General features: G+C 44.4%; 1 protein-coding gene across 9 annotated transcripts in view; it reads right to left on the bottom strand.

The window, feature by feature from the left end:
- GRL (transcription activator) overlaps positions 1–27,448 on the bottom strand; it is a 71,582-nt gene that overhangs the window by 19,757 nt on the left and 24,377 nt on the right. For 8 of the 9 annotated variants that reach the window (XR_015689666.1, XR_015689667.1, XR_015689668.1 and 5 more), the window contains 2 exons: positions 11,514–11,596; positions 11,183–11,267 (listed from right to left, as the gene is read on the bottom strand). Coding sequence is in view for 5 of the 9 variants with exons in the window: in XM_087672562.1 (XP_087528688.1) it covers positions 11,183–11,267; positions 11,514–11,596 (168 nt within the window). In the remaining 4 variants the exon portion in view is untranslated. The remainder of the gene's footprint in view (positions 1–11,182; positions 11,268–11,513; positions 11,597–27,448) is intronic. The other variant, XM_087672565.1, reaches the window with a different exon arrangement.

The raw sequence follows: 27,448 nt of genomic DNA, 5'->3' as shown, positions 1-27,448 counted from the left end.
CCATGACAGCAAGCTGTTAATGCTGATTTGCACGCTGAAATGCCAGGACAGCAAGCTGAAAATGCTCAACAGCCAGCAAACAATGATCATTGGGTTAACAGATCATCTAGGGCTACTAGACAACCTGATACATTCATTCCTGATGCAAACAATGTGGCTGATTATGTCATGTTGACAGACTCTGGTGAACCATCTTGCTTCAAGGAAGCAACGGACAGACAAGGCATCAAGAAATGGTATAAAGCCATGTTGTCAGACATGGAATCTCTTGAGAAAAATGGCACTTGGGACTTGGTGCAGTTGTCTAAACGGCAGAAAACACTTCCATGCAAATGGGTTTACAAGATGAAGGCCACTTTTGGTTCCTCACCAAAGTACAAAGCAAGATTGGTTGCGAAGGGGTACAAGCAGGAACATGGAATTGACTTTGATGAGATATTCTCTCCTGTAGTCAAGATGACTACATTGAGAACCATTTTGGGCTTGGTTGCAACTGAAGATATGGAGCTCATACAAATGGATGTAAAGACTTCATTCTTACATGGTGATCTGCATGAAGACATATATATGCAGCAGCCTGAGGGGTTTGTGGAAAAAGGGAAAGAGAATATGGTATGTAAACTCAAAAGAAGTTTGTATGGGCTGAAACAAGCACCAAGAGAATGGTATCATAAGTTTGATACATTTATGCAGTCTCAAGGTTTCCATAGAAGTCAAGTGGATCACTACTTGTACACCAAGAAGGCAGCAGATGGCAGCCTGATTATATTGGTTCTACATGTTGATGACATGCTGATTGCTGGCAGGGATACTCATGCCTTGGACTCACTGAAGCAAAGTCTTCATGGCAGCTTTGATATGAAGGATCTTGGTGATGCAAATCACATTCTTGGCATGCGAATACTCAGAGATAGGTCAAAAGAATTACTCTATCTATCTCAGCAGGAGTATATCTCCAAGGTTTTGCAGCGTTTCAATATGGAGAGGGGGAAAATAATTGGGGTTCCATTGCCTCCATATGTGAAACTCGGTGCAGAGGACAGCCCTACATCTGATGATGAGAAGGCTGAAATGGCCAAGATACCATATGCTTCAGTTATTCGCAGTTTGATGTATACTATGGTTACTACACGTCCTGACGTTGTCTTTGCAGTATGAGTGGTTAGCAGATACATGGCCAACCTTGGTAAAAAGCATTGGGAAGCAGTGAAAGGTATTATGAGATACCTCAAAGGCACAAAGGAGTTGTGTATCTGCTTTGGAAAGCAGAAGGCATCTGTCGTTGGCTTTATGGATGCAAACTATGCTGATCATGCAGATTGCAGAAAGTTCACTTCTGGGTATGTGTTTATCTTCACAGGAGGAGTAGTCTCTTGGATCTCCAAGCTACAAAAGTGTGTTGCATTGTCTACTACAGAGGCAGAATATGTGGCTGCTACTGAGGCATGCAAGGAGGCTTTATGGCTTTCACGTCTAGTGGGAGAGCTTGGCATTACAAAGTTACCTGTTCTCCATTGTGATAGTCGGCGGAGTGCTATCATGCTAGCACGGAATCCCATCTTTCATGTAAAGACAAAGCACATACAGATAAAGTACCAGTTCATCAGAGATGTACTTGACAACAAGAGCATTGAGCTTGTCAAAGTGCATACAAATGATAATCCTGCAAACCTTCTCACGAAGGGTCTTCCAGCAAAACGGTTTGCTCATTGCCGACAGATGATGGGAGTTGGATAGATATATGTATTTCAGCTTTGTACATACCTAGACTTAGCTGATTCTTTTCTCCTCTTAAGACACATTGCCTTTAGGTGGGAGGTTGTTGGGAATAAAGGCCCTCATGCCTTTTAAATGTGCTCGGGTGTGAACACACCCTTAGCACTTATACTTTCATATATATATATATATAAACCTAAAGAGATACACTCTCGATATTGTACCCACAAGCCGTGCTCACTCTCACTCTTAACTCTGCACTCTCTCTCTCTCTATCTCTCCGTTACTAGCAATCACTCCGTGTCTCGATCTCCACGCCCTCTGAGCTCAACACTTTTGAGGTTCTATCCTTTGCCTGCATTACAGCCATTGTCTCCCTGGCGTGATTGGATGTTCGTGATTCCTGATGATTTTGAAAAAAGGTCGGCTAACCAAATATATCATCAGATGGTGGAGACCAAGAGATGGGTCACAAGTAAGGCTAATAAAGTATGGCATATTCGAGATAGCAAAAGTGGCAAGATAGATTCCTCCAGCTCTGAAAATCTAAGGTTCCGTATCAGGGCAAAGTGTTCATGTGGAGGCTGCTTATTGCGGCTCTTCCTGCTAGGGATGTGATGCGTGCTCACAAGATCTCTGTTGGTCGATGTGTATTCTGCACTACATGTGATGAGACAATGCTTCATCTCTTTATCTCCTGCCCTGTTGCGAGACAAATCTGGAGTTTTGTTTCCTCCATGTGGCTCTCAGCGACTTAACACCGAATATCATCTCGTTCATGGATTATGGGAAAGATTACTTCTATGACCTCTTTGCACTCAAATTATTCCTACCTTTTCCATTTCCTTCGATGGACAGCCCTGTGGCATATTTGGCGTACTCGGAATGCCTTCATTTTTTATTCAATATTAGGCATTGATGGTCATGTGGCCCGTATTCGTCATTTAGTGTTGTGGTAGATCTCTTCTATGGTGTCTGCTGATTTGGTTCTTCCTGACATCGCTGCTCCTTGGCTAGACATTGTTCACTCCACACTAGCTGTTCTTTTTGTGTGACTTTTCTGTGTTAGAGTCTTCATAGACTTTCCTTTATGTCTGTTATTTGTATGCTGACCTGATGGTCTGATGTAGATATTTACTATTTAATTCAATTATCTTCACGAAAAAAAAAAGAGATGCAATCTGAAATTTCAGACAGACAAAAAGAGCACATGTAAAAATGAGAGAGCAATAAAACACCAAGAAAAAGCATTCAACTTTGGGGCAGTCAATATCAAAGCTGAAGGCTGAGTCAACCTGTTGCACAGTCCACGAGCAATTTTTCTAAGTTTTGGGACAAGGAGAAGAAAGTGACAGCAAGTGACACCTTCCAAAGTGAAATCGTCAAGTATTTTTTAATGTTTATTGCCAGGCAATAGCCTTCTTGGCAAAATTGTGATGTTTATTTCTTCAATCATATCTCCCGGGCTGCTGTCAAATGCTCAATATAAGAGATAACAGCTATAGTACATGAGAGAAATAAAAACAAGCAGATACGAGCATTGAGTTTGTGCCTAAGCCTTTGCCAACTCCACCTTATCACTGGAAGAGAGTTTGGACTCGTCTCACGAAGAAGGACGATAATTAGCTTCCGTTACAAGCTCCGCCAAATCATAGGACTCCAAAATGGCAAGCATCATGACCCGCCAAATGCGGTAATTCTTGCCATCGAGCTTTTAATCAGATGGAAGAGCCAGTAAGACGGCGGGCATCTTCCGGTCCATGATCGCTTGAAACTCTGTCTCGGCCTTAGAAGACATCTTCACCTACAATGCCTGCACAAAACACAAAAGGCAGCCCCCTTTGACTGTGAGAATATAGCCTACTAGGGCTCTTGACCGCTTGTTGCGCTCCTCCTACCCGCCAGAGGCGATGAAAAGATAAAATCTGCACTTGAAGGCCCAAAATACAACCTTCTTCCTTCTCTAAAAGCAAGAAACAGTAGTAACTTCAACAAATCTTCTCCTTTCTCACGCGCCCATGCTCACCTCAGCCTCGTTCTGATGCGCAGCCCTCCTACTCGCCCTTGAAAACGCAGTCTTGTGTCGCACTGAAAACTCCTCTCTAGATGGGTCCACCCTAGTCAGTCCTTCAATGCTCTAATACCATGTCAAAGTGAAGCAATGCGGAAGCGAATGACCAAGACAAAGAGTGAACAGAGAGAGAAGAGAGAGAGAAAGAGACATTGAAACGCAAAAAATCTACAGTGAAGAGTGCTGTATAAGAATGCAGAAATATACACGGGTGCAAAGAGAATGCCTGCGTATGTCTCCACCTCAAAGATCTCAATCTCCATCAGCCCTGAGGGAAATCTCCACGGTCTACAACCTGAAAACCAGGAGCACAACTGACGAAGACTGCAAAAACCTAGGCCAATAAATAGGCCATCCAAAAAGACCAAGAAATAGCAGGTCGGCTGCATTTAAACTAGCCAAACACTTGTCCGACCTGCAATCTGCCTAACACGTGTCGCCTGCTGTACCTACTACTCCTATTGTTCCTACCTGTCCAAGGAATGTCCAACTCTAACACAATATTCATACACTGCATAGTGTATTTGCTACATGAGCACTATATTTTCAGTAGACATTCACTTCAGTATTCTCTACGTTCATTGTCTCTGAGTTACCCTAACCCTAACCATGTTGTATCACTTTGTGCTTTGTCGTATGATTGGTTGTGTGTTTTCTGTGTTTAGAGCATTTCTTCACATGGTATCAAAGCCAAGTTCTCTTTGAGATACCTAGGACTTTGATCGAAAAGCTCATCCACTGAAGCAGAAATGACAAAAGGGTCTAATGACTTCAAACACTTCCACACCGCCAGAGCTAAACATGTCTAGAAACAATTAGAAGCAGACCTTCGAGCTTGCCACTAATAGATTTGGTATACATAGAGAGACTTCAAACTACCATGGAATCCACCGACCATACAACATTTCAATTGCAGAGTATGAATCTCATCCTTGTACATAGGGGTCAGCAATAGATTGAAGGTAAGACTAAGTTTTCTCCTTTAGATTAGATGCATAGAACTAATGACCATGCACGAAAGACGAAATCTCCACTACGGACTGGCCATCTGCAAGTGAAAACTGGCACGAACTATACACCACTTCCATCATTCATCTTTACTCTTGCATCAAGTATGAACATATATATTTCTGACTCTATTCAAGCTGATTCCTCTTTTTCTCAAGGATCAAGAGATCCTCTTCATGAAGGGATTATCCATAATTATTTTTTAGTTTATGAGCAATGAAGAAGAAAGATTTTTCTTTCTAGACTCAAGAGAATGTAAGAAATTGAATATAAAAGTTGTAAGTATCCCTTCACTTTCTTTTCCTTCAAATGATTTAATTTCTCATGGTCAAACTAGAGTAATTGCATTCACATCTAGATCACAATCATCTTTTCAATTTCCTGCATTTAATGAACAAAAGGAGCCCACATCATTTCCCACTTCCACACCAATCACAAATCCTTTTGAGCTCTCATCCACCCCACCCTCATCTTCCCTTGCACCTTCCTTTCAACCTCCATTAAGCGCACCACATGTTTCCACACATACCACCTTGGGGGGTTCCGCACACTCACGCACGGCCTTTAGGGCATCTCCTTCCACTCATCTGAGCAACATACTCGTGATAGAGGCTCGGCAGTTTGCCTCCATGGCATTAGCTAGTGAGCTAACGGGTCATTCTTCTACTTCCCAGCCAACATTTGGACAAGGCTCCCATGTCCCAGTGCCTCCACCTCCACCATCGGCACCTTATGGAAACATTCATGTTCTAGTGCCTCCACATCAATCGGTGCTCCTTGGCTACTCACAGCCTATTTCTACCTTCCGACCTAATCCATCACTCTCTCATCCACCACCAAATCCATCTCATCCACCTCCATATCCTACACCCCCACCCGCATCCCATTCATCCTCATCAACCAAGCATGAGTTTTTAGATAAGACTCGTTTTAACGAGTTGAATTTTGCCACTTGGTCCAATTTGATGAGGTATGTTTTGAATTCCCAAGGTTCGTGGGAACTTGTTCTCGGACAATAACCCAACCTAACCCCCGCTGGTTTCCATATGAGGTTTGTCACTCTTGGAAGAGTTGAGATGCCATAGCCATAGTTGAGTTGATGCAAGGTCTTCTTCCTGAATTCCATTCTCACCTTCAGCAATTAGATCTTGCCTCTTCAGTGTTGGGCCCATCTCGTTGACCACTATGCAGTGCGGGATCCGACTCGTCGCATCAATTTAGACCGTGAGCTGTGAAACTTCACAATCACTCATAAGGATGACTTGAAAGTCAAGTTGAATGAGTATCAGTATCCCCTCACTAAGTTCGCAACCACTGGTACCCCTAGGTCCCTTGACGATCAGGTTACATTGTTCCTTAATAAGCTACCAAGGAAATATTTTCATTTTGTCCAGCAAATGATCTCATAGCCTCACATGCCCACATTCTATGGATTTGAGTGTTAGCTACTACGTTACGCTTGGCAGTTCAATCAATTTCATGGGTCATCCTCCACAGAGGGGACCTTTATTGCATCTCCTCAAAAGGGGCAACAAGGGAAGAGCAAGCAAACTCAAACTTCCAATCAAAGTCCAAATCAAACCCAAGCTAGCGAGTCACAAGAAACTTCCCAGTCTAAAATCAAACTCGGGTGGTAGAATGTACCAAAGAAAAATCGGTATTGTCAATATTATCAAAAAACTGGTCACTTTGACAACAAGTGTCATTTAAAGGCTAAGGGCAGTCCGCCCAAGACTCGCGTCTCTCGAGCACTTCCGGTGAGGGCACTCCCACCCCCCCTCCATAGCCGAGATAGTAGGGTAGACCCACTAATTGTGCCTACCTTTTGGTAGAGAAAGTCTTTCCACATTTTGTACATAGCACCCACTAGCACTTTCTATTGAAGGTGAGATCTACATGTTTTATGATCTTATGTCACTGTTTTTGCTTCCTTTTACAAATTGACATTTGCTTCTACAAGACCAAACTATCCAAGTGGCACCCTTGCATAGCATTTTTTATAAGCATGACATCTTGCATCTCCTTTTGCATACTTCCAATGCATTGGTATTTTGTTCGCGTAAATATACATCTGTATGCATTTATCCCTTTTTGATCACTTTGGAGTGGTCGACTCTAGATCCACCATATTCATAATATTCCCATGGTTGTCTCCCAAGGCAATTCCCTCTACTTGCTTGCTTGCTTAGCCTTGCTAGCTTGCTTTCCACACATCTTTTTTGCTTCTCCACATACTCCCCATATTTGCTACACACTCCACTAGCCTATTCCTTCATCATCGACATCCAGTAGTGGTAGGGATAGCTTGTTTATTTTGTGGAAGCCTTTGGGTCTAGCTACTAGTCTCCCGTGCATTACTTAATCGACTAACACCTCCACTTTTTGAAACAATCATTATCAACCAATCCAAAAAACAAAAAAAGGTTCATTGCGGTTCCATCCGCCTTTGTAGGACATGGTAGTAGCCACAAAGCAGCCGATGTGCACCCTTTGTCCGATGCCCTAGCCTCTCCAAGGTGAACACTTGGACTTCCTTCGTAAAATAACCATTGTCTCTATAGTCTTGGTAGACCACTAGGCAACCACTGTGCACCCTTTGTCCAATGCCTTGGCTGCTTTGGGGTGGGATACCTTGGATAAAACACATACAAACTAAAATACTCAAAATTTTGGGTTGGCCTTCATTGAGCTAACATAAGCATTATATGCTGAATTAGCTGCTTAAACAGTCCCAAAAATGCTTAATTAATGAAAACCCTTAAATGGTGAACAATTCGAGAGAGTTTTAAAATGGTGCACAGTGCGAGGTCCCAAAACTTTTTATAAATAGGCATGCTGCCCTCCATTCATCTCAATCTCGTTTTTGCAGGTTTCAAGCCCTCTAGCTTCACTACCCACACCCCGTCCACAAATAGACATGCTATCCTCCATTCAACTCAATCTCGTTTTTGCAAGTTTCAAGCCCTCTAGCTTCCCTACCCACACCCCGTTCACAAAGGATATCTCATCCGAAGCTGTCCATTGCTGTCTACATCAGTCTAGTGCCTATTTCCAACCTCCATCATGTAGCCTACATAGATTTCTACTGCATTCGCTGATCAGCCATATCATCTACAACTGGGAACTGCTGAAATATTGTGTTTGTGATCTATGGTTGTTGTACGGATTGCCATGTCATCATACTTGCATTTTTGCTACCGTCAACCTACCACGTCATCATACCTGCGTTTTTGCTGCCATCAATTTGCCACGTCATCATCAGCTTACTATAGTTTTTCTCTCCTCTCAAGTACATGCATTTTTACTCTTTCTCTCTCCTCACTGCCTGTCTACATCAAATCCAACTTCCAAAGCTGCATCTGCTAGTGTTCGACCCTTAGTAGCTGCCTTACTTCATTTCGCGATCCTTTTGGAGTATGACACACTCTCCAACTCATTACCTCTACCTTGGTCCTTGAGACACGAGTTCAAGGTTCAATATTCATTCACTACATAGTGTGTGTTTGTTGCATGAGCACTATATTTTCAGTAGACATTCACTTCAATATTCTCTGTATTTATTGTCTCTAACTTTCCCTAAACCTAACTATGTTCTATCAGTTTGTGCTTTGTCGAACGATTGATTTTGTGTTTTTTGTATCTAGAGCATTTCCTCACATATGTTTCACAACCTTAGTTTGTGGTTAAAGTAAAAGATCACATGGCCTATAAATTACATAAGGCTCTTTATGGTTTCAAACAAGCTCCTTGTGCATGGTCCTCTAAAGTTGATGCTTATTTGGCTAGCAAAGGGTTCAAAAAATAGTCCAATTGCTCCCACTTTATACATTAAGAATGAAGAGGGGGAATTGCTGATTATCGTTCTTTATGTGGATGACATGCTCATCACTAAACCTAAAGAGGATAAAATTGCAGATTTCAAGGCTGAAATGAAATATGCATTTGCTATGTCAAACATGGGCTGTCTACCCTACTATTTGGAGATTCAATTCACATGGCATTATCATGTCACAGTCACAATATGTGGACAAGCTTTGCAAGATTGCAAACCTATATGCACTCCTATGGATAAAGTTGTCTATGTATGATGGTGAAGAGATATTTGATGTTGCAATCTACAACCAAACTATTAGCTATCTTTTTTATCTTTGCAACACACGCCCTGACATTCAGTATGCAACATCTCAAGTAAGCAAGTATATACCCAACCCATGCACCATACATTGGCAAGTTGTTAAGCGGACCTTTAGATATTTGCAAGGTACTCAATCAAATGCATTATTATTTCACAAGGGAAAAGTTTTGCATGTACAAGCTTACAATGATTCATAATGGGTTGGTGATTCAGACACTAGGTAGTCTTCTAGTAGACACTATTTCTTTCTGGGCTGCTCATACATTTCATGGCTAAGTAAGAAACAGCCTACAGTGGCTACCTCATCTTGTGAGGTTGAGTACAGGGAAACCTTCACAGCAACAATGGAATGTGTGTGGCTGTGTAGATTGTTGGCTGATCTACATATACCATTGAAGGGCCCTATGCCCATTCTTTATGACAGTCTTAGAATATTATTAAAGTAGTGACACTAGGGTCTACAATAAGTAAACCTAACTCTAGTTAGTAGGGTGAAGGCTGGTCAAGTCAACCTATGACCTAAACTAGAGTTGTACAACACTCTATCTTTCAATTCAGCAAGTACACTCTACTCTCTTGCTTCAGCTCATTCACTCTCACTGTCTCTCATTTATCTCTCCTCCATAGTTGGTGCCATTTCTCACACACAATGACTTTGTTTCTCTCCCCTCCACGTCAATGTATGAAACGGATTTCTATGCAACACTTGCACCTTCTCCCTCCCCTTCCTTTATCTCCTCCAATCACTCCTACAGCCGTGCCACTCAGTCTTCACGCTCCCACCTTCCCAAATCTCTCATCATTCCTGCCTCCAGGATGCTGCCCTTCCAAATCCCTCCTACCCTGTTTGTATTTGCCTGCTCATGGGTGCTCATGCTCTCTTCTCCCTTACATCAACGTTCTGTGTGCAATCCTAGCAGTGAGACCTTGTCTCAGTGCCCAATCGGATCACCAGCATGCTGCCATTTTTCCAGAATATAATGACATGCCGATTGCTGCAGGGCTCAGGCCCAGAATTTGTTAAGTCTCCTGCACCAACCACATTCTCCCCTCCTATCCTGCATCATTTCTCCCAGCCATCCTCTTCCTAGTCTGTTCACCAAATCACCAAGTTAGCTTTTCCACCCTGAAGGTGTATTGATGTCAACCAGCTGTCACAAGAGCTCAATGGAAGGACCCTGTTTTCTTCACCCAAATTGGGCTTGAGACCCAAACAGTAGGTGTGTGGTGGTGTAACACAAGGTAGCCATCTCTTCGTCTGGGCTTTTGTCACAGTTGATAGAATCATGGCAGCAGGTGTTGCCTCCTACAGAATAGAAGCCTATCACTGACAGGCAATAGTTAAATACTTGGCAGATGGAGTGTCTGTATACGTCTAGGGCCATTAATTGGCTGCGAAAGCAGCCAGCAACAGAGAATTTGATAGGATGGCTTAATCAGATATAGTGTGCCAGTCATCCTGCACTAAATAGGGAGAGTGCTATCATTCGGAAAGACTGATCACAAGCAGTGGATGCCCTTCGGATCAAATTCTGGAACTAAGCAAGTCGAACGATTGAGATTCCATCTCTTTATGCATAGAAGCTTTGGCCAGGCTGGGTTGTCACGAACTCTAAACATCCCGTTACTCAGACAGCCCCTACCACATGTCCATGTAGGAGAGGCATTGGCTCACAAAGAGAGCAATTTCCAAGATAGGGTATTTTTGTGAAGAGTTGTTTCTGTTTGGCAGGAGGCAGGGGGGAGGAGGGGAGTCCTTTTAGGGAGTCGCTGAAAAAAATGGCAATTTTAACAATTTCAGGTACTCCAAAAAAAACAAGAAAAGAAAATGTGGCAGGGTATTAGTCACTAATTGACCAAGCCTAATAAAGAAAAAGAAAAAGTTGATTGACAAATCTTGGAATTGTGAGACACTGAAACCCAGTACTATTTTGATTCTCATCAATGTTTTGCAGATGCCACATTTCAAGATGACCCTTTCAGCAGTAACAACTGACAATTCTTACACATAATTACTCAGCTTTTACAACTATTTGCTTGCAGAAAACTGAAGTTTGACGTTGGGTGAAAGGACACTGCTGGAATGTCAAATCCTAAACTTGTTTAGCATGTTTTCTTTCCCATATTCTAGAAAAATGGTACTTACAAAATAAGCTTTCACTGGTTTAATCAGGCTCTCCTTATAAGAGCAAGTTCTACTCTAAAATTTTTATAAAACATCATACAGAAAATGTGATTCAATGAAGTGCTACCTCTCCAATCCGAGGACTGATAAAATTCAAATCCTCCTGAAGGCCTTTCAAAGGTGGATCATAAGAATCAATAAACTGCACTAATCTGCTCAACAGACAAAAGGCAAATTGTTGATTGCTAGCTGGGCTCACACATTACCAAAGCAAACATACATGCACACAAGAATACTTGAATCTGAATAGACCCCATCCTCACAAATGAGACTGAGTACAGTTTCTTTGCAATTTCACAGACAAGACTAGCAATTCTGTTTTTCAGGTGGTTCAACTTTGCATTGCTGGATGAAAAGGTTAGAAAACAAAGAGAGGATATAAGATCGTCCCAGCTTACCGATGATAAAGCTCATAATCCCGGCCATTTTTTACCATTGTATGTGTAAGGTTATAAGTTTGCAGCAACATTTTTCTTGGGAGCTGTGAATTGCAATGGATGCCCACTATAAGAATGGTACTAAAGTATATGCCATTTGAACATTCACCCTCTTAAATTTTAGCTTGTACAAACACCGTGCAGCAAAGAAAACTCCAAACACACAATGTTAGGTGGCATCTCAAAAAACCTCTCTTTTGGGTGCCTAACCAGCTTATATTAACTTGTTAAAGTTCACTGTGTTCTTAGGTGTATTTCTCCCATACACTAGCTTACAGTGGCCAGATAAAGTTCCCAGTGGTTCATTGGCTATGTTCCTACTGCATACCAGCTTACAATGGCTGGCAAAAGTTCAATGTTCATGCTCCTAGCACTTTTTATTACAAACACATCAAAAGGTTCAAGTATGCATGCTCTTAGTTGTTTTGTCCCACCTACTAGATTCAATTACAACCCCCATGAGTTCATTGCTGATAGCCATTGGTGTCACAGCAGCATGTCGAGTCACCAAACATTCAAGAATTGAAATCTGGATAAGCTCAAAGTGCATTATCTTCAGAACTTGGTAAGTTTTAGCATAGAGTTGATACAAAGCTGGATGCTAATATGGAGAATATAAACAATTTCACATTCTCGCCCCTCAATAAAGAGGTAAAAAACTCAAAAACCACTGGAAGAGGAAATGTCACTCTATGATGCTGATATAAAATGAAAGTACAATGATGACAGGTAGGTACATGACTGATGGGATGCCAATCTAGGTGCTGAAAATGGTACAATGATGATAGGACAAGAAGATCCCCCTCTCAAAAACTAAAGTGATGGGGATCCCACCAAGCTGTAGAAAGTAGCAAATCAAAGTGGTCCAAGGTAAAGGCTAACGGAGACATCAATCACGGTGTCCTGGGTAGGTATATACTCAAGGATCATCACCACCTACTCAATCTACTCCCAAAGAAGATGACAAAGGAGGCTGATGTGCTTGGTCCCTCGAATGGAAGACTAGGTTCCAAGCCAACAAATGCCATGGCACTATGAATGTGAGAGTAGAACATATTCGGCTACTATTGAGAATCATTTGTCAAAAAGTCATCTCAATTACAAATCTCAAGTCTAGCACCATAGAAGTTTGATGCCTCCACAAAAGAACCTACAACTATGAGTTGTTTCCAACTAGACAAGCAAATCAAGCTAGAATATAAGAGAGAGAAAATAGTCCACAATATCTCACAATATCCACATGACCTTCAGCAAATCCCCAAAAAACAAGACCCTACTTACAGATAACACACCCCCAATGTATATGTACCCCATGTTAAGCTAAAAATGCATTACAAACTAATTGGCTCTTTAAAACAGCCCCAAAACATGTAAATTACCAAAAGTGTCATTAAATGGGGAGCGGGGTCCTAGAGAGTTTGTGTCCTACATGCAAAACCCTAATTTGGAAGGATCCATTCAGCCCATCCTTCTTTTGCAAGTTACACTAGTCACACACTCTCTACTGCTATTGGCACCCAGTTTCCAGCCTGCAACCTGCCTCCATCTATTGTCCAACAATCATTGACTGCAGCCGCGTCATCTTCAACCTGTCCTCTGTTGTAGGCAACAGTTTCCAGGTGCTGGCAACTACTCCAGACTGTCGCAGACTGCTGCGTTTGCTGTTTCAGCCTGCCGCCCAGCTGATTTGCATCATCGCTAGGTTCAGCCAGCCTGCATTTTCAGCATTGCAGACCCTAACACCCTTCAACACACCTCCTCCAGCTGTCGCAATGCTGTTTATAGATATAATGCGCAGTTTTCAGCTTCCAGTTGGCGGTACACTGCTGCATGTACCTGTTTGCAGCCTCTAGACCGCTGTGTTCTGGTGATCAGCCTGCTCCAAAGGACATCACCCTCTAACATCATTCATTGCTCTACCCTTGAGCATTCTATAAACTTTTACATTGATTTACTCCATTGATTCATTCACTTCATAGTTCTATTCTCTCTCTGTTTGTTTTTGTGTTTTTAGTTTGGAGTTTGAGTTTTGCATTTAGGGTTTGCATTTATTGCATTTCTGTCTGAGTTACTGTGTTTTAGTTGTCTTCGTACATTCTATGTTTTCTCTATGCAAACCCAACCATATATTCACATGGTACCAGAGCCAATGCTCTTTTAAAGAGCATCCTGTGGTATTGTGGACCTATTGGTAAGGCTAGCCACCTCTCTAATCAAGGTGGACATACAACATTTGGGATGACTAGTGAACCATGTTCTTCATCTCAGCCAAGTCAAGTGTCAGGTTCGTCCCTCCCCCCCATTTCTCCTTTTGGTGTGCTAGATCTAGATAATTTTCAATAATTATTCAATTTTAATTGAAGAGGCTCTAGATGCAGATATACATCTACAAGCATACCTAGAATTGGATCTTCTGTTTCTTCTAAGCATGGAGTTGACACTTCTCTTTCACACTTCCCTCCCGTTCCACCCACATTGCCTGAATATCTTTCTTTTGCATTCAGTAATTTAGGATTGCACTCCACTTCTACGTCCAACATGCAAGGAGTTGGATCTTCCATTTTTGTATCTCTTTACCCTAGGACGGTGATGATTGTGAAGGACACTACTAGGGTTTGCACTGAGGACACACAAAGGTACGACCACGACAGAAACACAAAGAGACAGACACAGACATAGAGGGCAAAACTCAAACCCTAAACGCAAAACTCAAAACTCAAACACAAATAGAAGAAGGGAGAGAGAGAACACAACTCTGAAGTGAGTGTATGCTGTAAATGAATGTAAGAGTATACAGTGTGCTCAAGGCCAAAGCAATGTCGGAGTGTGACGTCCACCGAAGACGGATCCCAAGTCTGTGACCACCAGTCGGAGTGTAGAAGTGCTGAATAGTAAATGGCAGCAGGCTGGTCACCAAAACGCAGCAGTCTGGAGGCTGAAAACTGGTAAACGCAGCAATGTACCACCGATCGGAGGCTGGAAACTGTGCACAGTCTACTGTAAACAGCAGGCTGAAACAGTATCTCAGAGTGTCAGGGCCTGCAATGCTGAAAACGCAGGCTGGCTGACCCTGGAGATGATGGACAGTAGGCTGAACAATAGTCTGGGACAGTCTCGACCAGTCGCCAGCAGCTGAGAGTTATGCCTACAGCAATGGACAGGCTGAAGATAATGTGGCTGCAGTCGATGATGGCTGGACAGCAGATGGAGGCGGGCTGCCGGCTAGCAACTGGGCGCCAACAGCAGCAGAGGGTGTGTGGGCTGGTGTAACATGCAAACAAGGATAATGGCTAAATGGGGGCAGCCTATCTATTTATAGATGTGGAAGGGTGCCCCAAAATTAGGGTTTCCACTAAACTCTCTCGAGCCACTCCCCATTTTAGGGTTTCCACTGAACTCTCTTCAACCGCTACCGTTTTAGGGTTTTACTCTAAAATAGCATTTTTAGTGTGTTTTGGGATTGTTTAAGAGGCTAATCAGCAAGTAATGCATATTTTAGCTCAACACCCCCTCTCAGGCCCAAAACTGAGCTGAAAGGTTAGGCCAGCCATTGTGATGTTTATGTATCCCAAGGGGTCCCACCCCAAAGCAGCCAAGGCATTGGACAAAGGGTGCACGTCGGCTGCCCAGTGGCCTACCAAGATTACAGAGGCGATGGGTATCTTACCAAGGAAATCCAAGTTGTCACCCCAGAGAGGACAGGGCATCGAACAAAGGGTGCATGTCGGCTGCCTAGTGGCCTACCAAGCCCTACAAAGGCGGATGGAACTACATTGAACTTTTTTTATTTTTTTTAATAAGTAAAGTAAATTTGATGTGACGCGGCCGATTGAGTAAAAGTGACCTAGAAGACGGGAGTAGGGAGGGTACACCCAACACATCACAAAACAGAACAAGCTAACCCATCCACTCAAGGTGTCGATGACGAGGAAAAATAGATGATGAGATATCCATGTGATAAAGAAGGATCGTGGTGTGGTAACAATAGCCGCCGATGGAAACACCTTAGGATCCGCACAAGTGGTGCTCTGCACAATGAGATGCCAAGTATGCTACATGCTAAAAAATGCTCATGCAGCAAGTGCCACTTGAACGGTGTCCCTCGTGGAAAAATTGTTCACTTGCCCAAGCGCCCTAGTACAAGGATGATGTAATCATGCAATGCAAAGGGTAAGGTACAACAGGGGGAAGAAGCCGATGTCAAAGACAAAGTGCTGAAGCCTATAGAATACCAAGAAGGGTAGAAACCCCCTCTCAACCTGGATGTAGATGCCGAAGAAGGAAGACGAGCCTGATGTCGGTCTTCATATGGTGTCGAGAACCATAAGGAATGAAAGAAGATGAAGTGGATGAAGCACCCCGCTAGAAGAGCAAGGTAAAAGTCACCGCCATGATAGCATCGAGAGAGATGCTGTACGATCCGCCTCGGGAGGGAAAACCGCCATACTAGAAGAAGAGCAAGCACTCCTAGGATGATGAAACCATGAAAGGAACGGTGCGCATCCCCACGTCTCTAGCCCAGGGAGGACCAAAGCAATCTGCAAGTTAGCCCTACACTGAAAGACAAAACCCTGCAAAAGAAATGAGAATCTACAAACACAGAGGTTAGTGGTGAGATGCTCCAAAGCAAAACAGAACAGAAAGAAAATCTAACTCAAAATAAATACAATGAATGTGTATGTGTGTGAGTAAATGCAGCGAAAGTCAAAAGAATGAAAAAACTAAGGACAATGAATCCTAAGGATCCAACTCTAAGAGTGCGAAAAATGAATGCTAGACTGACCTAGGGTATCCGAAAGGACCTAGAGACATGCTAGGCTAAGAAGGTGGCCACCATCGCGTACGTCTAGTAGCAGGGATCTGCCGAGGGAACGCCTGGCGAGGTAGGGAGGAAGGTGAGATAGATGCATGGAGTACAACGAGATCGGAACATACAGACCAATCAGCCAATCCCTCAGGGGTAGTGAAAGAGATGGGCCACTGAGGCTGTACTCTAGCCACATGTCCAACAGCAGCAACAACGGGTACTGAAGGAGCAGATGAAGCAAGAGCGAAAGGCGTAGCCCCACTAGACTATGCAGTCACAACGGTCTGCTAAGGCTTTTTAGGTGAAAGACCTCAGGCCTTGGAGCGACACTCCTCGTCCACATGGCCTGCTCTCTCGCAATGTGTGCAAAACCGGTTTTGCTTAGGGAGTTGCTGCCAGATAGGTCTAGATTCTTTGATTCCATCTAAGGAAGAGGAGTCGCCCTTTGATTGGCTTGCCTTCGTATCTAGCAAGTTCTTGCCACTAGTGGTTGTCCCTTCCGAAGAAGAGGCAACCAACCCCCTTTGCTCTGAATAAGGCTATGATGAGGATTTTTTGTGGACTTGATCATACAGCCTTGCGTAACGCAAGAACTGGCACTCAAACTCATAGAAGGTTAGCAATCTAGGTTGGGAGATAATGTGTTGAATTAAATTGCAATACTTGTCGGGCAACTTATTCAAGAAGAATATAACATGATCGTCATCTGACTTTGGAGAGCCAATAGTGGCGAACTCGGCAAGTAACCGCCTATATTCAGCCAGCTTGACTTTTAGATCATCCCCTTCCTTAATAGAGAACTATTGAAGCTCAAAGTCGAGATTGCTGCACCGAGTACGATCCTGAGCCGCATAGTGGTCGAGAAGGTGACTCCAATGCTCTGATACGAGCAGAAAGTGCTACAACTGAGAGTGAAACTCAGAAAGCAATCCCTGCATCAGCTCAACATTGGTTGTGGCATTGCGGACTCTCCATTGACGGATGTAATCAGGGTGAGCTAGTCGAGGGTCCGACATAGGCTCTAGACCAATGACAAGGTCCCAAAGACCCTGAGACTCAAGCACTTGTTGCATGAAATTAGACCAAGTGGTGAAATTTGACCCGTTAAAACGTGTCTTATCCGTGAAGGCATTCTTGGCCGTTGCAACAGGAGTGGTAGTACTCAGAGATGGATAGTGTGAAAAAGTGTAGTGTGGAGGATGGGGAGTGGAGTACACTTGGAAATGGGCACCAAAGTGCCCACCAGACATGCATATAGTGTGCAAGGTGGATCCATAGGTAGGGATGGGTTGATTAGGAAAAGGCATGGTAGCCACATGAGGAACCCAAGGAGGGACGGGAACACGGTGAGCAAAAGATGGGAATCCATGCATAGGTGTAACCCAAGAAGAGTGTGAAGACGCACCATAAGCTGAGGATGGAAACCCCTGCGTATGAGTGGTCATGGGAGATGTGAAGCTAGGGATAGTGAGGGGGATGCCTATCACAGTCATCCCAGGAGTTATGGATGTGCTCATGTGCTGAAAAGTAAGAGGCACTATGTTAAAGGGTGGCATTCCCCCTAATGAAGTACCATGGTGCAAAGAGGTAGAGAATGGAGTGGAGAAGGAAAAGATGCTAGGAGCGGAGATGGAAGATCCAACCCCTAGGGTGTGTGATACAGATGTGGAGTGTAATCCAAGATTTTGGAAAGATTATGAGAGGTGTGATATAGAAGAGGGTGGGATGGGAGGGAAGTGAGAAGTATGCATGATATGCTCAAATGAAATAGAAGTTGTAGATGTACTTGAATTTCGTCTGCTTCGTGAGCCCCCTCTATTGAAGTTCACATACGCAAAGCCATCTGGATCCTATACCTCAAAAGAAGAAACAAGCGAGGATTTTGATTCATGCAACACACAAGAATTGTACAAACCTGGCATTGGACCTGGCTGAGATGATGAAGACGGATCGCCAGACATTCCGAATGCCGTATGTCCTCCATGATCGGAGAGGTAGCCAGTCTCACCAACCGGTCCGGATGTGGTAGCAAAACTAGTAGGAGGGGTGTAAACATCACCATACTTGTTGCGACAGTACTCAAAGTCCTCCTCTGTCATGTTAGTGAAATCTGGTGAAGGTGGAGTGCCGTCCTCACCGAGTCCATAATGCCGTCTCAAGGTCTCCAATGATGGAGAAGCCTGATAAGACATCATAGAAACTGGAGAAGAAGGTGTCTGGGACATTGTGATTCGGTTACGAGTTGTATTGTGTGCCTCGCACAAGGACTAGCTCTCCACAGTATCCGTAGGATACTCTTTACAAGAGCACTGGCTCTGATACCATGTGAAGGAAACTGCTAGGGTTTGCACTGAGGACACACAAAGTGTACGACCATGACAGAAACACAAAGAGACAGACACAGAGGGAAAAACTCAAACCCTAAACGCAAAACTCAAAACTCAAACACAAACAGAAGAAGGGGGAGAGAGAACACAACTCTGAAGTGAATGAAAATGAATGTAAGAGTGTACAGTGTGCTCAAGGGCAGAGCAATGTCGGAGTGTGACGTCCACCGAAGATGGATCCCAAGTCTGTGACCACCAATCAGGGTGTAGGAGTGCTGAATAGTGAATGGCAGCAGGCTGGTCACCAAAACATAGCAATTTGGAGGCTGGAAACTGGTAAACGCAGCAGTGTACCACTGATCGGAGGCTGAAAACTGTGCACAGTCTGCTGTAAACAGCAGGCTGAAACAGTGTCTGAGAGTGTCCGGGCCTGCAATGCTGAAAACACAGGCTGGCTAACCCTGGAGATGATGGAAAGTAGGCTGAATAGCAGTCTGGGACAGTCTGGAGCAGTCACCAGCAGCTGAGAGCTGCGCCTACAACAATGGACAGGCTGAAGATAATGTGGCTGCAGTCGATGATGGCTGAACAACAGATGGAGGCGGGCTGCAGGCTGGAAACTGGGCGCCAACAGCAACAGAGGTTGTGTGGGCTAGTGTAACCTGCAAACAAGGATGATGGATGAATGGGGGCAGCCTGTCTATTTATAGATGTGGAAGGGCGCCCCAAAAATTAGGGTTTCCACTAAACTCTCTTGAACCACTCCCCCTTTTAGGGTTTCCATTGAACTCTCTCGAACTGCTCCCCGTTTTAGGGTTTCCACTGAACTCTCTCGAACTGCTCCCCGTTTTAGGGTTTTACTCTAAAAGAGCATTTTTAGTGTGTTTTGGGGCCGTTTAAGAGGCCAATCAGCAAGTAATGCATATTTTAGCTCAACATGATGAGTATCCCTCTCACTTCCCTTGGACACTCACCTCCTTATCTCTCGACCTCTCAGATGCAAGGATTTCCATCCTCTACTTATAATACACCATCACACATTCCATGGATCACTCCCACTTATGGAGTTTCATCCTTTACTCCTCGTGTCCCTATCCCTCCTCCATGGATAATGGGCTACTCGTGTGGTCACCATGCCCATGCCTAATCATTCCATTCTCATTTTGGATCTACTATGCACACTTCATGCATGCATGGTGGGCACTCTAGGATTAATTCCCAAGCGTATTCCACTCCCCCAACCCACCCACCTTTCCCATCCTACAACACTACCACTCCTATTGCTATGGCCAAGAATGCCTTCGCAGATAAGACTCATTTTAATAGTCAAATTTCACCACTTGGTCAAACTTTATGCAACGAGTGCTTGAATCTCAAGGTCTTTGGGACCTAGTCGTTGATCTAAAGCCTCGTCAAAACCCTCAACTAGCTCACCTAATCATATCCATTAATGGATTGCCACAACCAATGTTGAGCTAATGCAAGGGTTCCTTCTTGAGTTCCACTCTCAGTTACAACATTTTCCCCTCACATCTAAACTTGGAGTCATCTCATTGACTGTGCTATGTGGTGCAAGATTGCACGTGACATATTAATCTCGACCTTTAGCTTCACAAGTTTTCCATTAAGAAAGGGGATGATCTAAAAGTCAAGTTGGTCGAATATAGGTGGTTACTTGCTAACTTTGCCACTACCGACTCACTGGATTCAAATGATGTTCAAGTTACATTCTTTTTTAACAAGCTTCTTGAAAATCATTTCCACTTCATCCAACACATCACCTCATTCCTCGATTGCTAGCTTTCTATGAGTTCAAATGTCAGTTTTTTGTATTATGCGAGGCTGCATGATCAAGTCCACAAGAAGTCCTTTCCACATTCTTATTCAAAGAGGGGTCTAATTGCCCCTTCTTTGCAAGGAAAAACCATAAGTGGTAAGAACTCCCAAGATGTGAAGACAGCTCAAAACAAGGGTGAAACCCCTTTCTCAAATGGAACCAAAGAAACTTAACCCATCTGACAGCAACTCCCTAAAAAGAATTGGGCCATGTGGACAACAAGTGTTGCACTAAGGCACAGGGTCTCCCACCTAAGGAACCATAGCAGACCGATACAACTACCTCCACTCCTGTTGGACAGCCCAATGGGGCTATGCCTCCCGCTATTGCCCCTTCTAGCATATTTTCCACTGGACATGTAGCATATGGACAACTTGAGCAACCTATATCTTTCATCACCCCTAAAGGATTAGTTGATTGGCCTGCCAGTACACACACACTACACATTTGTTTTCATTTAGCTTTACTTTTCTGTTTTTCTTTACTTTGAAGCATCTTACAACTAACCTTTGTTTTTGTAGATCTTGCATGGTTATGCATTTCCATGTAGGGCTAACGTACAGGTTTGCATCGGTCCTTCCTAGGCTGGTAACATGGGATGTGCGCCATTCCTTTCATGGGTTCATCTTTCTAGGAGATTTGCTCTTCTACAAGCAAGAGGCTTCCCCTCCCAAGGCATATCATACAGCATCTCTCTTGATGCTATCACGGTGGTGACACCACATGAAGACCGACATCAAGCTCCTCTTTCGCCTTCGGCCTCGACATCCAAGGTTGAGAGGGGGTTTCCTATGTTGAGCTAAAATATGCATTACTTGCTGATTAGCCTTTTAAACAGCCCCAAAACACACTAAAAATGCTCTTTTAGAATAAAACCCTAAAACGGGGTGCAGTTCAAGAGAGTTCAATGGAAACCCTAAAACGGGGAGCGGTTCGAGAAAGTTTAGTGGAAACCCTAATTTTTGGGGCGCCCTTCCACATCTATAAATAGACAGGCTGCCCCCATTCAACTATCATCCTTCTTTTGTAGGTTACACCAGCCCACACACCCTCTGCTGCTGTTGGCGCCCAGTTTCCAGCCTACAGCCCGCCTCCATTTGCTGTCCAGCCATCATCAACTGCAGCCACATCATCTTCAGCATGTCCATTGCTGTAGGCGACAGCTCTCAGCTACTAGCGACTGCTCCAAACTGTCCCAGACCGCTGTTCAGCCTCCTGCTACCATTCACTATTCAGCACTCCTACACTCCGAATGGTGGTCACAGACTTGGGATCCGTCTTCGGTGGACGTCACACTCCGACATTGCTCTGCCCTTGAGCACACTGTACACTCTTACATTCATTTACAGCATTCATTCACTTCAGAGTTGTGTTCTCTCTCTCCCTTCTTCTATTTGTGTTTAAGTTTTTGTGTTTGAGTTTTGAGTTTTGCGTTTAGGGTTTTAGTTTCCCCTCTGTGTCTGTGTCTGTGTCTTTGTGTTTCTGTCGTGGTCGTACACTCTGTGTGTCCTCAATGAAAACCCTAGCAGTCTTCTTAACATGGTATCAGAGCCGATGCTCTTGTAAAGAGTATCCTGCGGATATTGTTGAGAGCTAGTCTTTATGCAAGGCACACAATACGACTCGTAACCGAATCACAATGTCCCAAACACCTTCTTCTCCAGTTCCTATGATGTCTTATCAGGCTTCTCCATCATTGGAGGCCCTGAGACGGCATTATGGACTCGGTGAGGAGAACGACACTCCACCTTCACCAGATTTCACTAACATGACAGAGGACTTTAAGGAGTACTATCACAATAAGTACGGTGATGTTTACACCCCTCCTACCAGTTTTGCTACCACATCCGTACCGGTTGGTGAGGCTAGCCACCTCTCCGATCATGAAGGACATACGGCATTCGGAACGTCTAGCGATCCATCTTCATCATCTTAGCCAAGTCCAATGTCAGGTTTGTGAAATTCTTTTGTGTTGCATGAATCAAATTCCTCGCATGTTTCTTCTTTTGAGGTACAAGATCCGGATGGCTTTGCGTATGTGAACTTCAATAGAGGAGGCTCACGAAGCAGACGAAATTCAGATACATCTATAGCTTCTGTTTCATTTGAGCATATCATACACACTTCTCACTTCCCTCCCATCCCACCCTCTTCTATATCACACCTTGATCATCTCTCATCATCTTTCCAAAATCTTGGATTATACTCCACATCTGCATCACACACCCTAGGGGTTGGATCTACCATCTCCGCTCCTAGCACCTTTTCCTTCTCCACCCCATTCTCTACCTCTTTGCACCATGGTACTTCGTTAGTTAGAGGGAATGCCACCCTTTAACATAGTGCCTCTCACCTTTCAGCGAATGAGCACACCCATCACTCCTGGGTCGACTGTGGTGGGCATCCCCCTCACTATCCCCAGCTTCACATCTCCCACGACTACTCATACGCAAGGGTTTCCATCATCAGCTTATGGTGCGTCTTCACACTCTCCTTGGATTACACCTACACAGGGATTCCCATCTTCTGCTACCCGTGTTCCCATCCCACCTCCTTGGGTTCCACATGTGGCTACCATGCCCATGCCTAGTCAGCCCATCCCTACCTATGGATCCACCTTGCACACTACCCGCATGCCTGGTGGGCACTCTGGGGCCCATTCCCAAGTGTACTCCAGTCCCCCATCCTACCCCCACTACACTTTTTCACACTATCCATCTCTGAGCACTACCACTCCTATTGCAAAGGCCAAGAATGCCTTCACGGATAAGACACGTTTTAACGGGTCAAATTTCACTACTTGGTCGAATTTCATGCAACAAGTGCTTGAGTCTTAGGGTCTTTGGGACCTCGTCATTGGTCTAGAGCCTATGCCGGACCCTCGACTAGCTCACCCTGACTACATCCGTCAATGGAGAGTCTGCAATGCTACAGCCAATGTTGAGCTGATGCAGGGATTGCTTCTTGAGTTTCACTCTCAGTTGTAGCACTTCCCGCTCGCATTAGAGCGTTGGAGTCACCTTCTCGACCGCTATGCGGCTCGTGATCGTACTCGGCACATCAATCTCGACTTTGAGCTTCAAGAGTTCTCTCTTAAGGAAGGGGATGATCTGAAAGTCAAGCTGGCTAACTATAGGCGGTTACTTGCCAAGTTCGCCACTACTGGCTCTCCAAAGTCAGATGACGATCAGGTTACATTCTTATTGAATAAGTTGCCCGCAAAATACTTCAATTTCATTCAACACATCATCTCCCAACCTCGATTGCCAGCCTTCTACAAGTTTGAGTGCCAATTCTTGCACTACGCAAGGCTGCATGATCAAGTCCACAAGAAATCCTCATCACAGTCTTATTCAGAGCAAAGGGGGTTGGCTGCTTCTTCTTCAGGAGGGAAAACCACCAGTGGCAAGAACTCGCTAGATGCGAAGGCAAGCCAATCAAGGGTGACTCCTCTTCCTCCGATGGAACCAAAGAATCAAGACCTATCTGGCAGCAACTCCCTAAGAAAAACCGATTTTGCACACACTGCCAGAGATCAAGCCATGTGGATGAGGAGTGTCACTCCAAGGCCCAAGGTCTTCCACCTAAAAAGCCTCAGTAGACCGCTGCGACTTCACAGTCTAGTGGGGCTACACCTTCGGCTGCTGTCCCATCTGCTCCTCCAACCCCCACAGCGACTGCTGGACATGTGGCACCCGAACAGCCTCAGCGGCCATCCTTCTCTACTCTTGAAGGATTGGTTGATTGGTCTGCAAGTTCCAATCCCGTTGCACTTCATGCATCTATCCCACCTCGTCAAGCATTTCCTTGGCAGAGCCCTACTACTGGACCTACGCGATGGTGGCCACCTTCTTAGACTAGCATGTCTCTAGGTCCTTTTGAATACCCTAGGTCAATCTAGCATTCATTTTTCGCACTCTTAGAGTCGGGCCCATAGGATTTTTGTCTCTACATTTTAAGTCTTCCGCTGCATTTACTCACACACACATGCACACTTGCATCTTTGCACTTGTTCCTTCACTTAGTTTCTCATTTTTGTTTTGTTTTGTTTTTGGAGCATCTCACTACTAACCTCTGTGATTGCAGACTTTGATCTCCTTTGCAGGTTTTGTTTTCAGTGTAGGGCTAACATGCAGGTTTGCCCAGTCCTACCTGGGCTGGAGACTTGAGATGCGCGCCGTTCCTTCATGGTTTCATCATCCTTGGAGTTTTTCTCTTCTACCAGCATGGAGGCTTTCCTTCCCGAGGCGGATCGTGCAGCATCTCTCTTGATGCTATCATGGCGGTGACTTCTACCTAGCTCTTCCAACTGGGATGCTTCCTCCTCCTCTTCATTCCTTATGGTTCTCGGCATCACACGAAGACCAACATCAGGCTCCTCTTCCTTCTTTGGCATCTACATCTAGGTTGAGAGGGGGTTCCTACCCTTCTTGGTATTCTACAGGCTTCAGCACTTTGTCTTCGACATCGGCTTCTTCCCCCTATTGTATATTACCCTTTGCATTGCATGATTTCATTATCTTTGTACGAGGGTGCTTGGGCAAGTAAACAATTTCCCCATGAGGGACACTGTCCAAGTGACACCTGTTGCATGAGCATTCTTTAGCATGTAGCATACTTTGCATCTCATTGTGCAGAGCACCACTTGCATGGATCCTAAGTTGTTTCCACCAGCGGTTGTTGTTACCACACCACCATCCTTCTTCATCACATGGATACCTCATCACCTATTTTTCCTCGTCATCAACACCCTGAGTGGATAGGTTAGCTTGTACTGTTTTGTGATGTGTTGAGTGTACCCTCCCTACTCCCGTCTTCTTGGTCACTATTACTCAATCGACCGCATCCCATAAAATTTACCACACTTATTCCAAAAAAAAAAACACACAAAGTTCATTGTGGTTCCATCTGCCTTTGTAGAACTTGGTAGGCCACTGGGCAGCCGACGTGCACCCTTTGTCTAATACCCTGTCCTCTCTGGGGTGACTACTTGGATTCCCTTGGTAAGATAACCATCGCCTCTGTAGTCTTGGTAGGCCACTGGGCAGCCGACGTACACCCTTTGTCTAATGCCTTGGCTGCTTTGGGTTGGGACGCCTTGGGATACATAAACATCACCATGGCTGGCCTAACCTTTCGGGTCAATTTTGGGCCTGAGAGGGGGTGTTGAGCTAAAATATGCATTACTTGCTGATTAGCCTCTTAAACAGCCCCAAAACACACTAAAAATGCTCTTTTAGAGGAAAACCCTAAAACGGGGAGCGGTTCGAGAGAGTTCAGTGGAAACCCTAAAATGGGGAGCGGTTCATGAAAGTTTAGTGAAAACCCTAATTTTTGGGGCGTCCTTCCACATCTATAAATAGACAAGCTGCCCCCATTCAGCTATCATCCTTGTTTTGTAGATTACACCAGCCCACACACCCTCTGCTGCTGTTGGCGCCCAGTTTCCAGCCCGGAGCCTACCTCTATCTGCTGTCCAGTCATCATCGACTGCAGCCATATCATCTTCAACCTGTCCATTGCTGTAGGCAAGAGCTCTCAGCTGCTAGCGACTGCTCCAAACTGTCCTAGACTACTGTTCAGCCTGCTGTCCATCATCTCCAGGGTCAGCCAGCCTGCGTTTTCAGCATTGCAGGCCCTAACACTCTCAGACACTGTTTCAGCCTGCTGTTTACAACATACTATGCACAGTTTCCAGCCCCCGATCGGTGGTACACTACTGTGTTTACTAGTTTCCAACCTCCAGACTGCTGCGTTTTGGTGACCAACCTGCTACCATTCACTATTCAGAACTCCTACACTCCGACTGGTGGTCATAGACTTGGGATCCGTCTTCGGTGGACGTCGCACTCCAACATTGCTCTACCCTTGAGCACACTATACACTCTTACATTCATTTACAGCATTCATTCACTTCAAAGTTGTGTTCTCTCTCTCCCTTCTTCTATTTGTGTTTGAGTTTTTGTGTTTGAGTTTTGAGTTTTGCGTTTAGGGTTTGAGTTTTGAGTTTTGCATTTAGGATTTGAGTTTTGTCCTTTGTGTCTATGCCTGTGTCTTTGTGTTTCTATTGCGGTCGTACACTCTGTGTGTCCTCGTGCAAACCCTAGCAGTCTTCTTAACATCCTACCTTTTCTTGGTATTCTGTAGGATTCAACATTTTTCTTTGATCTCAGCCTCCCTTTCTTGTTGTACCTCCCCTTTGCATTGCTAGGACACTTGGGCTAGTGAACAATTTCCCCAGAAGAGAACAATTTCCCCAGAAGAGACATTGTCCAAGTGGTACCTTGTTGGATGCGCATTCTCATCATGTAGCATACTCTTTGCATCTCATTGTGCAAAGTGCCCCTGAGTGGATCCTGAGTTGTTTCCATCAACAATTGTTTACCACCACATTACCCTACTTCTTCACCCCTTTCCCTCATCATTGACCCCCATGAGTGGTTGGGTTAGCTTGTTTGTTTTGTTTTGATGTGTTGGATCTAACCATTCCTTCTTATTCTCCCCTCGAGGCACAATTACTTGATAGACCACAAACCATATCTTCTCACCCGGAAAAAAAAAAGTTCAATGTGGTTCCATCAGCCTTTGTAGCACCTAGTTGGCCACTAGGGCAACTAACGAGTATCCATTGTCTGATGCCTTGGCCTCTCTCGAGTGATCACTTGGGCTCCCTTGATAAGATAACCATTGCCTTTCTAGTCTTGGTAGGCCACCTTAGGGTACAAATGGGCTTGATCTTTTCTTACAATCCCTTTTTGGTTCCAATTTTGGCTTGAGAGGGACTATTGAGCTAAAAATGCATCACAAACTTGTTAGCTCTTTAATACAACCCCAAAATATGTAAATTACCAAAAGTTTCATTAAATGGGGAGCAATCCTAGAGAGTTTTTGTGCCCCACATGCAAAACCCTATTGGAAGGATCCT

Source organism: Lygodium microphyllum, chromosome 30 (genome assembly GCF_053477565.2).
Source record: "Lygodium microphyllum isolate KBCC chromosome 30, Lygodium_microphyllum_v1.1.10, whole genome shotgun sequence".
Classification (NCBI taxonomy): domain Eukaryota; kingdom Viridiplantae; phylum Streptophyta; class Polypodiopsida; order Schizaeales; family Lygodiaceae; genus Lygodium; species Lygodium microphyllum.
The sequence above is the reverse complement of the archived record's forward strand: the minus strand, read 5'-3'. Positions and strand labels throughout refer to the sequence as shown.